Source organism: Bidens hawaiensis, unplaced genomic scaffold, assembly GCF_021521415.1.
Source record: "Bidens hawaiensis isolate Kalapana, Puna unplaced genomic scaffold, B.hawaiensis_p1.1 tig00017358_1, whole genome shotgun sequence".
Classification (NCBI taxonomy): domain Eukaryota; kingdom Viridiplantae; phylum Streptophyta; class Magnoliopsida; order Asterales; family Asteraceae; genus Bidens; species Bidens hawaiensis.
The window spans coordinates 200,835-214,825 of NW_027492632.1; the positions used below are offsets into that span (position 1 = coordinate 200,835).

General features: G+C 38.3%; 2 protein-coding genes across 2 annotated transcripts; both read right to left on the reverse strand.

The window, feature by feature from the left end:
* Positions 1 to 1,113: 1,113 nt before the first annotated feature.
* Positions 1,114 to 1,595, reverse strand: LOC143553790 (small ribosomal subunit protein eS17-like). Its single transcript, XM_077043695.1, has 2 exons — positions 1,199 to 1,595; positions 1,114 to 1,121 (listed from the first exon to the last, which is right to left on the reverse strand). The coding sequence occupies exons 1-2, from the start codon at positions 1,593 to 1,595 to the stop codon at positions 1,114 to 1,116; spliced, it is 405 nt and encodes a 134-aa protein (XP_076899810.1).
* An 11,486-nt stretch (positions 1,596 to 13,081) lies between these two features.
* Positions 13,082 to 13,563, reverse strand: LOC143553792 (small ribosomal subunit protein eS17-like). The gene is made up of 3 exons (XM_077043696.1): positions 13,369 to 13,563; positions 13,167 to 13,287; positions 13,082 to 13,089 (listed from the first exon to the last, which is right to left on the reverse strand). Exons 1-3 carry the CDS (start codon positions 13,561 to 13,563, stop codon positions 13,082 to 13,084), a joined length of 324 nt encoding a protein of 107 aa, XP_076899811.1.
* Between the last annotated feature and the right edge of the window lie 428 nt (positions 13,564 to 13,991).

Sequence of the window (13,991 nt, forward strand, 5' to 3'; positions counted from 1 at the left end):
GAACCGGTTCCGGTTCCTTTGACCAACCCGATTTGATCACCTATAATAGAAAGCCTCCAAATTTAGAGTGTTGTCACAATACTCCATTTTCAGTTATCTTTCTATAAATATATATTAGAAATCAATTTATATTGAAAATGATAATAAGACAAAATAGTTTGAAGTTAAGATTATGGGTATGTTTGGCAAAACTAGCGGGTAGCTGTAGCTGGAAGCTGTTGGCTGGTAGCTGTTGGTTGGAAGCTGTAGCTGATAGTGTTAGCTGTAGCTCTTTAGATATATTTAGATGTTTGGCAGAGTAGCTGGAGCTTTTAATAAAACGTATAAAATTACTAAAATGGGCATAACTAAAATCAATAATAGTAAATGTATTTATTTTGGAAGGTTATTTAAGTAAATTATCATACTAAAAGCTTGTAGCTCTTTTCTAAACGCTACTAGTAGAAGCATTAAGCTTTAAGCTTTTTCTCCTGACCTAAAAGCTTCAAGCTCCTTGAACCAAACAGAGCTTTTAATTGAGTTTGAGCTTTTTCTTAAAAGCTTGAAGCTTGCAGCTTCTAAAAGCTCCTAAAAGCTTATGAAAGAAAGAGAAAAAAGAATATAGAGATGATAATGGAGAATGGGTTGAGAAACGTTATTAGAAAATGATGTATAAATTAAAGAAATTATGTTTTTTTAGTTAAATTTGAAAGATAAGATAGAGAACCCATTAAAAAACCCCACAATGCGCCACATGACGTAAAACGCCTCATTTTGTAGCCCTCCACTACACATAGCCTTAAAACATTCTGTCTAGACTCACACTTTATGTCTAAAAACCATACAACATTGAGTCTAAAAACTTGTTCATGTAATGATCACCAACACATAACAACAATATCCAAATTTTTGGGTGCTTCAGATTCCTTATTATGATGCATCCTTATAACTTTTTGCCATAAGTTAATAACTAAGAATATCATGACTTATTGACTTGTCATCTCAACATAAACAATCTCACAAAACTTATTAACTTCTCAAATAGTTTATAAGCCGATAAAATAAGCAATCTGGAATAACCCCTTTAACATCATACAAGCAAAATTCTCAATCCAAAATTATCAAAAACTTGATTCAAATTTCTAAAAAAAAAACAATTAAACATAAATTCTCAATCAAATTCATCTCTCAAAACAATAACTCATATAAAAATCAATACCTCCTTCCACCACCGCGGCCACCACTGTCGCCTCCTCCTTAAGAATGACACCTGGCAAATCACTCATCCCAAGACTAGCAAGCAACTCAATAGTCTCCTTATCAACCTCAATATTATCAACCTTAATAGCAGACTCATCCGGTACAAAATCCATCCTTCGTTCTCTTTCTTCTTCCTGAAGCTTCAACGAGATGCCTCTGACGGGTCCTTTCTGAATACGCTTCATTAAGTGCGTTGAGAACCCCGCGATCTTGTTACGTAACCGTTTGGATGGAATGATGGCCACTTCTTCTAGAATCTTCTTATTGGTGTGGAAATCCAGTGTCATTTTCGAGTAGTAGCGTTCGATTACTTGACGTGAGGATTTCTTCACAGTCTTCGTACGGACTCGACCCATATTTCCGGCGGCGGCGGTGAGGTGGTTGTGGTGGTGAACGGATGAATATTAGGGTTTGTAGGTGGAGGTTAATGGTTTATAGATTTGGGATATTGGGCTTCTTTTGGAATAAACTTGGGCTTGCTTTAGGGAATCTAAATTTTCATTAGAAATACGTAAAATATCGGTTCCGGATCTGACACTAGAGGTGCAAAAAAAATACCTGAATCCGGAATCAGATCCGAAAAAAAAACTTGGAACCGGGTTTTTAATACATGTACATGATGGATAGGGTATGATTTTTATAGACAATACACGGACCCGAACCTGAACCCGGTATTGGCAGTACCCGATTTTTCAATACCCTGTCATACCCGAACCTGATTACACACCCGAAACATGGTTTTTGAAAAACCCGATTTGTGCACCTCTATTTGACACGTAAAAGGTTCCTACATGATCCGATCGGCGGATTCGAATTGGGTTCCGGTTCTTCAAAAAAATCAGACACGGAGAAACCGGTCCATGGGCTTTAAGGGATATAAATACCCCTTATACCATCCTAAAACCCTAACTCTCATTTTCATCTTTCCAAAATCTCTACACACTCAAAGAAACACACACACGTCTTTGTTAATCGCGGCCGAGAGAGGAAAGGGATGAACGAGATCGTGCGAGCGTAATTATTAATATATCTTCCATATACAAGATAGACGCAAGATCTAGAGTTCATAACCGAACTAACCGCGACCAAACGTATCCGGCAAGGTATGTTTTTAAGCATAAAGTTCACGTTTTTATGAACGGTTAGTATCGAAACTTAAACGTAGAATAGATCTGGTAGAAATGAACCATAAAGTTGTAAACTTGTTGACAAAACGAACTTAATGGACCTGCAAACATGTGCGGCTCGTCTAAAATGAACCCTAAATCTAGTTTTAAATGTTAGCCTTAAAGGTTCATACTTTATATTACAAACGGGTCGAGTTTGGGCCGCAATCAGACTGGAGAATGGCCGGGATTAAAGCCAAACCATAAACGAGCGGATTAAGGGTTGTAAAACGCGTGTTTTTGTTGATAAAATGAACCCGGGCAGCAGCAGCTCGCTACAGCAAGCTTGTTGTACAAGTTCGCTGCTCCATAAGTTCGCCGATGTACAAGTTCGCCTGATGTTAACTTCGCTGATGCTAAGTTCGCTGATGTTAACTTCGCTAATGCTAAGTTCGCTGATGTTAACTTCGCTGATGCTAAGTTCGCTGATGTTAACCTCGCTTAAGTTAAGTTCGCTTGAGTTAAGTTCGCCTAATCTGTATGTTAACCTCGCTTAAGTTAAGTTCGCTTGAGTTGAGTTAAGCCAGGGGCTCTGCCCCTTGGACCCTGCTAGGGGCTGCCACCCCTAGAACCCCGCTGTCAGGGGCGCTGCCCCCGAACCCCCGTTCGTTGAGGGTTACAATTAGACCAGGAACGCGTTATGGGTAGTGATAGCTAATTGATACGTGTAATTGTTATACAGTTAGTCGCGCACAGCTAAAGAGAATGACAACCATTAACAATAAACATAACCGAGTTCAGGTGAGTTTCTAGCCCCACTTCCTTGTTATGTTTTTCGGGGTTGTGTGCATACTCGATGTGATTAGTTAATACACTTACCTTAAGTGGTAAGTGTATGCTATATATGATATATGTGATAGATATGAATGATTGCTTGTCAGTACGTGAACGATCTTCGGATATTGTGCGTACTGTCAGGTTATAAATAAGGATATGAATATTATATATGGATGATGTATGATCGTTATGAGTGAATGCTTGTCGGGGCGTGAACGATCTTCGGATATTGCATGTACCGACAAGGAGTATGATTGTTAAACGAATGATGTGAAGAACGCTTAGAGTGTTCTTATGCTATGATGTATTTATTGTATATACGAAGTAAGAGTATGCAGGTACAAGAATGGTATGTGAATTCTACGTCTGACGTTGTAAGTTAGGATAGCAAATCCCTCTAACTTTCGTTGGACATAGACTTGGCATGTGATGGCGTAGTTAAGGACTGTGGACCTTATACGTGTTTATGAAATAGGATTCGGCATAGGGAAGGACTGCGGACCTTATACTTGTTGTAATTGTGTTGTGATAGCATAGGGGAGGACTGTGGACCTCGTACGTGCTATGAATTAGGTAACAACATAGGGAAGGACTGCGGACCTCGTACATGTTGTAAATGTAGGATGGTATAATGAAGGACTGCGGACCTTGCACGTACCATAAATGGTGAACATAGGTAAGGACTGCGGATCTTTTTCATGTTCACGACCTTGAGTACAAGTATAGACGGCGGACTATGAACGTACTCTCGGTAGACTGAGGTTAGTGATTGTAGAAATGTATGTATGATAGAAAGGTAACTGGGTAAGTATGGAGATGTATATTCGGATTTGTACGTATGTATGATATGTGTATGTATTGTATGTCGCCTGATTAACTAGAACTCACTCAGCATAGCTGACTTTTAGTATGCACGCAGGTGAGCTGATTATAGAGTTAGCATGAGGACGGCACATGGCATGGATTGAACGGCTGACATCTGAAGATAGAAGTAAAGATGTTTTAAATTTAATGTTTTGTGTTATGGTATCAAAGAAAAGATTTAATGTTTTGTAACGAATAGTTGATGTTTTATATTCCGCGAAAAGTTTTAATTAACTCTGATTTGTAAGAACTGTGTTTATAAGTAAATTGACGCTAAAGTAGGGCTACCGGGAACGGGGCCTTACATAAAAAATCACTCCAACCCATTCCCTATCTCCAAACTCCATCTCTAAATTTTAGTGAAATGATATAGAAAGTAGAGGTGGACAACAAAACCGGTTCCTGGAACCGGTTCGGTGGAACCGAACCGGAACCGAACCGGTTCCTACCCGTTTTTCGTAGGAACCGGTTCGGTTCCGTTTCAACCCGACGATCCGGGACCGGTTTGACATTTTTGGAGGTGGACCGGGTAGGAACCGGAACCGAACCGGAACCGGTTCGGAACCGGTTCGACCGGAACCGGTTCGACCGGAACCGGTTCTAGCCGTTGGAGTAGTTCTAGCCGTTGGGAAACGGTTTTATGGCCGTTTTTTGACCGTTGGGGTCAAAAATGGCCGTTTTTTTGGCTCCCCAAACACCCCACTACTAGTATAAATAGGTATTTGGTGTAATGGGTTCATCACAACACTCAAAACGCAAACCCGAAAGCAAAAAAATACAAAAAAACGCTATTACAACGTTCTGAGTTCTCTAATCTCTTGTTTTCTCTTCTTCTATATTCATATTTGTTGTTATGGCTGCCTCACAATCATCGGTTGGTCAAGGTTTCACCGCCGGACCAAGTTTCGTTCGTATTGTACCTCATAATCGTAATCAAGAGATTTGGTGCAATTGGGATTTGGTTGAATTGAGTGACCATTCATTGAAGGCTCGGTGCAAGTTTTGTGGGATTTATTTAAACCCACTTTCGAATTCAAATTTGAAGAAACACATCGAAAGACCGTATTGCAGGGCGTTGAAACAGAACGTCGAGTCGCAACAAACGCAAATGGATAGTGAAGGCGGAATATTTACATACCAAATTGATCGAGTTCAAGATCGTATGGCGAAGTTTGTGATTCAAGAAGCTTTATCGTTTAGCCACTTCGACAACCCTCGCTTAACCGCCATGATTCGAGATACGCTTCAACCACAATACACTCACGTAAGTCGTCATACTCTTAAACGTTATTGTTTAAAATTGTGGAAGAAGGCCAAAGAGGTACTAATTGCATATTTTGAAAATATAAATACGGGAATAAACTTAACTAGTGATGTTTGGTCGGCTCCACATGGTCTACCCGAATCTTATCTTTGTGTCACCGCTCATTGGGTAGACCCGTCATCGTGGGAAATAATGAAACGCACCATTGCTTTCGAACTCTTTGAGTATCCACATACGGGAGATAATATGTTTGAAATTTTAGATTATGTTATAAAAACTTATAAACTAGAAAATAAAATATTTTCAATTGCATTTGATAACGCGTCGAATAATACATCGGCGGTTGATAAATTAAAATTAAAATATTCGCCGATTTGCAATGGTGTATTTTTTCACTCAAGGTGTGTTGCACATATCATTAATTTAATCGTGCAAGACGGACTTGATTCGGATGAGATTACATCGGTTATAAACGATTTTAGAGTAATGCTACATGAAGTTTTTAAGAAAAGTAAAAAAAGACAAATGGATTATAGAAAATTTTGTAAAGATACGGGAAGAAAAGCTTTGGGAGCTAATTGGGATGTACCTCATCGATGGAATTCCACTTGCATAATGTTTCAAAATGCTTTGAAACAAAGAGAAACTTTACAAATGTTTCATTCTAGTCTTGCCGAGAATGATTTGGCAATCCCCTTTTCAAATGAGAAATGGGAAATTATCAATGACTTATCGACTTTTCTTGAAGTTTTTAAAACATCAACTACGAAACTATCGGGAACGTATTATCCGACAAGTCCCTTGGTTCTTTCGGAGTTATTTTTAATCGTTAACAATCTTAAAGAATTTGAAAATAAAAGTCCAATGTTTTCAAACATCATATTACCAATGAAGTTTAAATTAAAAAAATACTTTCTTGAATTGCCACCGATTTTTACTTGCGCCGCCGCTTTAAACCCAATGTTAAATGTTACGGGGATTGAATGTGTGATAGACGAAATTTTTTCAGCCTTAGATATGCATGAAGTTGACCCAAACTTTTCAACAGAGGCACAAAATGATTTTAACTTGAATTTTAAATTTATGTATGACTTTTATATAAATAAATATGGGTCAAACATACACATGCCTACGCCGGGGGGGTCTTCATCAAGTTCAAGTGCTACTAGAGTACGAGACCCCATGATTAGCCTTATGAATACCGTTCGCAACGTAACGGCTAAAAAACAAAGTGGTAACACCCCTTCAAGCGAACTAGGAAGGTATAGTGCATATGATTTCTCTACCGGTTTATCCGAAGAGGAATATGGCACTTTTGATGTTTTGGCTTGGTGGAAGGTAAAGGAAACCGAGTTTCCGATTCTTGCCACCATGGCCCGTGATTTACTAACCGCCCAAGCTTCTACGGTAGCTTCGGAATCTGCTTTTTCTCTTAGTGGCAGGGTAATATCGGTGAGAAGAACAAGACTGAATTCGGAGTCGGTGGAGATGTGCATTTGCTTGAAGGATCACTTGGACTCAATCGATCGTGTTCAACACGTAACCACTCTGGAAGACGAAACACCACTTGATGTTCGAGTGCACGACGAACAAGAAGGCGTTTCTACAAGTAATTCTGATGAATAAGTCGCCACTCAATAATTACGACGAACAAGAAGGCTTTTCTAGAAATAATATGTCACAACTTTATATTTATAAGTTTAATGTTTTGTTAGTTTGTTTTTGAATATTTTAAAACATGTAACCTTTTTTTTTGAACTTCTTAAAGTAAATAAAATGAATTTTATGTTAATTGTTTTTTTTATTTAACATGTTTTACAAATACGAATCGTATAACACCGCTCTTGATTATAATTCAGCATTTGACTTGCGTAAGCCAAAAGACTATAATACATAGCAAAGTCAACAAATGTAACACGATACAGATTTAAGTTCACCATTACACGATACACGATACAGACTAATCAATTCAAACACGCTGACACTCATAGCATTAAGTTCAATATGTTGTTTACCATTGCTCTGTGGGTGAACAACAAAAGTAGCATGAGCCTCTTCAGAAATCAGAAGAACACAAATCATCACCTACACAAGCAGCGGAAACGAAAAACGAAAAAAAAATAATATTTTACACTGTAACCGGTTGGAACCGGTTACAGTGTAAGAACCGGTTTAGGAACCGGTCAGAACCGGTTCCGGGTCCGAGGGCTGGGGAACCGGCCGGTTCCCTAACCGGTTCGACCATGGAACCGGTTTAAACAGTGATGTTGACTAATGGAACCGGTTCTGAACCGGTTCCGGTTCCTTTGACCAACCCGATTTGATCACCTATAATAGAAAGCCTCCAAATTTAGAGTGTTGTCACAATACTCCATTTTCAGTTATCTTTCTATAAATATATATTAGAAATCAATTTATATTGAAAATGATAATAAGACAAAATAGTTTGAAGTTAAGATTATGGGTATGTTTGGCAAAACTAGCGGGTAGCTGTAGCTGGAAGCTGTTGGCTGGTAGCTGTTGGTTGGAAGCTGTAGCTGATAGTGTTAGCTGTAGCTCTTTAGATATATTTAGATGTTTGGCAGAGTAGCTGGAGCTTTTAATAAAACGTATAAAATTACTAAAATGGGCATAACTAAAATCAATAATAGTAAATGTATTTATTTTGGAAGGTTATTTAAGTAAATTATCATACTAAAAGCTTGTAGCTCTTTTCTAAACGCTACTAGTAGAAGCATTAAGCTTTAAGCTTTTTCTCCTGACCTAAAAGCTTCAAGCTCCTTGAACCAAACAGAGCTTTTAATTGAGTTTGAGCTTTTTCTTAAAAGCTTGAAGCTTGTAGCTTCTAAAAGCTCCTAAAAGCTTATGAAAGAAAGAGAAAAAAGAATATAGAGATGATAATGGAGAATGGGTTGAGAAACGTTATTAGAAAATGATGTATAAATTAAAGAAATTATGTTTTTTTAGTTAAATTTGAAAGATAAGATAGAGAACCCATTAAAAAACCCCACAATGCGCCACATGACGTAAAACGCCTCATTTTGTAGCCCTCCACTACACATAGCCTTAAAACATTCTGTCTAGACTCACACTTTATGTCTAAAAACCATACAACATTGAGTCTAAAAACTTGTTCATGTAATGATCACCAACACATAACAACAATATCCAAATTTTTGGGTGCTTCAGATTCCTTATTATGATGCATCCTTATAACTTTTTGCCATAAGTTAATAACTAAGAATATCATGACTTATTGACTTGTCATCTCAACATAAACAATCTCACAAAACTTATTAACTTCTCAAATAGTTTATAAGCCGATAAAATAAGCAATCTGGAATAACCCCTTTAACATCATACAAGCAAAATTCTCAATCCAAAATTATCAAAAACTTGATTCAAATTTCTAAAAAAAAAACAATTAAACATAAATTCTCAATCAAATTCATCTCTCAAAACAATAACTCATATAAAAATCAATACCTCCTTCCACCACCGCGGCCACCACTGTCGCCTCCTCCTTAAGAATGACACCTGGCAAATCACTCATCCCAAGACTAGCAAGCAACTCAATAGTCTCCTTATCAACCTCAATATTATCAACCTTAATAGCAGACTCATTCGGTACAAAATCCATCCTTCGTTCTCTTTCTTCTTCCTGAAGCTTCAACGAGATGCCTCTGACGGGTCCTTTCTAAATACGCTTCATTAAGTGCGTTGAGAACCCCGCGATCTTGTTACGTAACCGTTTGGATGGAATGATGGCCACTTCTTCTAGAATCTTCTTATTGGTGTGGAAATCCAGTGTCATTTTCGAGTAGTAGCGTTCGATTACTTGACGTGAGGATTTCTTCACAGTCTTCGTACGGACTCGACCCATATTTCCGGCGGCGGCGGTGAGGTGGTTGTGGTGGTGAACGGATGAATATTAGGGTTTGTAGGTGGAGGTTAATGGTTTATAGATTTGGGATATTGGGCTTCTTTTGGAATAAACTTGGGCTTGCTTTAGGGAATCTAAATTTTCATTAGAAATACGTAAAATATCGGTTCCGGATCTGACACTAGAGGTGCAAAAAAAATACCTGAATCCGGAATCAGATCCGAAAAAAAAACTTGGAACCGGGTTTTTAATACATGTACATGATGCATAGGGTATGATTTTTATAGACAATACACGGACCCGAACCTGAACCCGGTATTGGCAGTACCCGATTTTTCAATACCCTGTCATACCCGAACCTGATTACACACCCGAAACATGGTTTTTGAAAAACCCGATTTGTGCACCTCTATTTGACACGTAAAAGGTTCCTACATGATCCGATCGGCGGATTCGAATTGGGTTCCGGTTCTTCAAAAAAATCAGACACGGAGAAACCGGTCCATGGGCTTTAAGGGATATAAATACCCCTTATACCATCCTAAAACCCTAACTCTCATTTTCATCTTTCCAAAATCTCTACACACTCAAAGAAACACACACACGTCTTTGTTAATCGCGGCCAAGAGAGGAAAGGGATGAACGAGATCGTGCGAGCGTAATTATTAATATATCTTCCATATACAAGATAGACGCAAGATCTAGAGTTCATAACCGAACTAACCGCGACCAAACGAATCCGGCAAGGTATGTTTTTAAGCATAAAGTTCACGTTTTTATGAACGGTTAGTATCGAAACTTAAACGTAGAATAGATCTGGTAGAAATGAACCATAAAGTTGTAAACTTGTTGACAAAACGAACTTAATGGACCTGCAAACATGTGCGGCTCGTCTAAAATGAACCCTAAATCTAGTTTTAAATGTTAGCCTTAAAGGTTCATACTTTATATTACAAACGGGTCGAGTTTGGGCCGCAATCAGACTGGAGAATGGCCGGGATTAAAGCCAAACCATAAACGAGCGGATTAAGGGTTGTAAAACGCGTGTTTTTGTTGATAAAATGAACCCGGGCAGCAGCAGCTCGCTACAGCAAGCTTGTTGTACAAGTTCGCTGCTCCATAAGTTCGCCGATGTACAAGTTCGCCTGATGTTAACTTCGCTGATACTAAGTTCGCTGATGTTAACTTCGCTAATGCTAAGTTCGCTGATGTTAACTTCGCTGATGCTAAGTTCGCTGATGTTAACCTCGCTTAAGTTAAGTTCGCTTGAGTTAAGTTCGCCTAATCTGTATGTTAACCTCGCTTAAGTTAAGTTCGCTTGAGTTGAGTTAAGCCAGGGGCTCTGCCCCTTGGACCCTGCTAGGGGCTGCCACCCCTAGAACCCCGCTGTCAGGGGCGCTGCCCCCGAACCCCCGTTCGTTGAGGGTTACAATTAGACCAGGAACGCGTTATGGGTAGTGATAGCTAATTGATACGTGTAATTGTTATACAGTTAGTCGCGCACAGCTAAAGAGAAGGACAACCATTAACAATAAACATAACCGAGTTCAGGTGAGTTTCTAGCCCCACTTCCTTGTTATGTTTTTCGGGGTTGTGTGCATACTCGATGTGATTAGTTAATACACTTACCTTAAGTGGTAAGTGTATGCTATATATGATATATGTGATAGATATGAATGATTGCTTGTCAGTACGTGAACGATCTTCGGATATTGTGCGTACTGTCAGGTTATAAATAAGGATATGAATATTATATATGGATGATGTATGATCGTTATGAGTGAATGCTTGTCGGGGCGTGAACGATCTTCGGATATTGCATGTACCGACAAGGAGTATGATTGTTAAACGAATGATGTGAAGAACGCTTAGAGTGTTCTTATGCTATGATGTATTTATTGTATATACGAAGTAAGAGTATGCAGGTACAAGAATGGTATGTGAATTCTACGTCTGACGTTGTAAGTTAGGATAGCAAATCCCTCTAACTTTCGTTGGACATAGACTTGGCATGTGATGGCGTAGTTAAGGACTGTGGACCTTATACGTGTTTATGAAATAGGATTCGGCATAGGGAAGGACTGCGGACCTTATACTTGTTGTAATTGTGTTGTGATAGCATAGGGGAGGACTGTGGACCTCGTACGTGCTATGAATTAGGTTACAACATAGGGAAGGACTGCGGACCTCGTACATGTTGTAAATGTAGGATGGTATAATGAAGGACTGCGGACCTTGCACGTACCATAAATGGTGAACATAGGTAAGGACTGCGGATCTTTTTCATGTTCACGACCTTGAGTACAAGTATAGACGGCGGACTATGAACGTACTCTCGGTAGACTGAGGTTAGTGATTGTAGAAATGTATGTATGATAGAAAGGTAACTGGGTAAGTATGGAGATGTATATTCGGATTTGTACGTATGTATGATATGTGTATGTATTGTATGTCGCCTGATTAACTAGAACTCACTCAGCATAGCTGACTTTTAGTATGCACGCAGGTGAGCTGATTATAGAGTTAGCATGAGGACGGCACATGGCATGGATTGAACGGCTGACATCTGAAGATAGAAGTAAAGATGTTTTAAATTTAATGTTTTGTGTTATGGTATCAAAGAAAAGATTTAATGTTTTGTAACGAATAGTTGATGTTTTATATTCCGCGAAAAGTTTTAATTAACTCTGATTTGTAAGAACTGTGTTTATAAGTAAATCGACGCTAAAGTAGGGCTACCGGGAACGGGGCCTTACATAAAAAATCACTCCAACCCATTCCCTATCTCCAAACTCCATCTCTAAATTTTAGTGAAATGATATAGAAAGCCTCCAAATTTAGAGTGTTGTCACAATACTCCATTTTCAGTTATCTTTCTATAAATATATATTAGAAATCAGTTTATATTGAAAATGATAATAAGACAAAATAGTTTGAAGTTAAGATTATGGGTATGTTTGGCAAAACTAGCTGGTAGCTGTAGCTGGAAGCTGTTGGCTGGTAGCTGGTGGTTGGAAGCTGTAGCTGATAGTGTTAGCTGTAGCTCTTTAGATATATTTAGATGTTTGGCAGAGTAGCTGAAGCTTTTAATAAAACGTATAAAATTACTAAAATGGGCATAACTAAAATCAATAATAGTAAATGTATTTATTTTGGAAGGTTATTTAAGTAAATTATCATACTAAAAGCTTGTAGCTCTTTTCTAAACGCTACTAGTAGAAGCATTAAGCTTTAAGCTTTTTCTCCTGACCTAAAAGCTTCAAGCTCCTTGAACCAAACAGAGCTTTTAATTGAGTTTGAGCTTTTTCTTAAAAGCTTGAAGCTTGCAGCTTCTAAAAGCTCCTAAAAGCTTATGAAAGAAAGAGAAAAAAGAATATAGAGATGATAATGGAGAATGGGTTGAGAAACGTTATTAGAAAATGATGTATAAATTAAAGAAATTATGTATTTTTAGTTAAATTTGAAAGATAAGATAGAGAACCCATTAAAAAACCCCACAATGCGCCACATGACGTAAAACGCCTCATTTTGTAGCCCTCCACTACACATAGCCTTAAAACATTCTGTCTAGACTCACACTTTATGTCTAAAAACCATACAACATTGAGTCTAAAAACTTGTTCATGTAATGATCACCAACACATAACAACAATATCCAAATTTTTGGGTGCTTCAGATTCCTTATTATGATGCATCCTTATAACTTTTTGCCATAAGTTAATAACTAAGAATATCATGACTTATTGACTTGTCATCTCAACATAAACAATCTCACAAAACTTATTAACTTCTCAAATAGTTTATAAGCCGATAAAATAAGAAATTTGGAATAACCCCTTTAACATCATACAAGCAAAATTCCCAATCCAAAATTATCAAAAACTTGATTCAAATTTCTAAAAAAAAAACAATTAAACATAAATTCTCAATCAAATTCGTCTCTCAAAACAATAACTCATATAAAAATCAATACCTCCTTCCACCACCGCGGCCACCACTGTCGCCTCCTCTTTAAGAATGACACCTGGCAAATCACTCATCCCAAGACTAGCAAGCAACTCAATAGTCTCCTTATCAACCTCAATATTATCAACCTTAATAGCAGACTCATCCGGTACAAAATCCACCCTTCGTTCTCTTTCTTCTTACTGAAGCTTCAACGAGATGCCTCTGACGGGTCCTTTCTGAATACGCTTCATTAAGTGCGTTGAGAACCCCGCGATCTTGTTACGTAACCGTTTGGATGGAATGATGGCCACTTCTTCTAGAATCTTCTTATTGGTGTGGAAATCCAGTGTCATTTTCGAGTAGTAGCGTTCGATTACTTGACGTGAGGATTTCTTCCCAGTCTTCGTACGGACTCGACCCATATTTCCGGCGGCGGCGGTGAGGTGGTTGTGGTGGTGAACGGATGAATATTAGGGTTTGTAGGTGGAGGTTAATGGTTTATAGATTTGGGATATTGGGCTTCTTTTGGAATAAACTTGGGCTTGCTTTAGGGAATCTAAATTTTCATTAGAAATACGTAAAATATCGGTTCCGGATCTGACACTAGAGGTGCAAAAAAAATACCTGAATCCGGAATCAGATCCGAAAAAAAAACTTGGAACCGGGTTTTTAATACATGTACATGATGCATAGGGTATGATTTTTATAGACAATACACGGACCCGAACCTGAACCCGGTATTGGCAGTACCCGATTTTTCAATACCCTGTCATACCCGAACCTGATTACACACCCGAAACATGGTTTTTGAAAAACTCGATTTGTGCACCTCTATTTGACACGTAAAAGG

Coding starts and splice junctions, on each gene's coding strand:
- LOC143553792 (XM_077043696.1), bottom strand. CDS start 13,563: ATGGGTCGAGTCCGTACGAAGACTGGGAAGAAATCCTCACGTCAAGTA. Junction 13,288..13,368: donor AGCGTATTCAGAAAGGACCC/GTCAGAGGCATC, acceptor TCTGCTATTAAG/GTTGATAATATTGAGGTTGA.
- LOC143553790 (XM_077043695.1), bottom strand. CDS start 1,595: ATGGGTCGAGTCCGTACGAAGACTGTGAAGAAATCCTCACGTCAAGTA.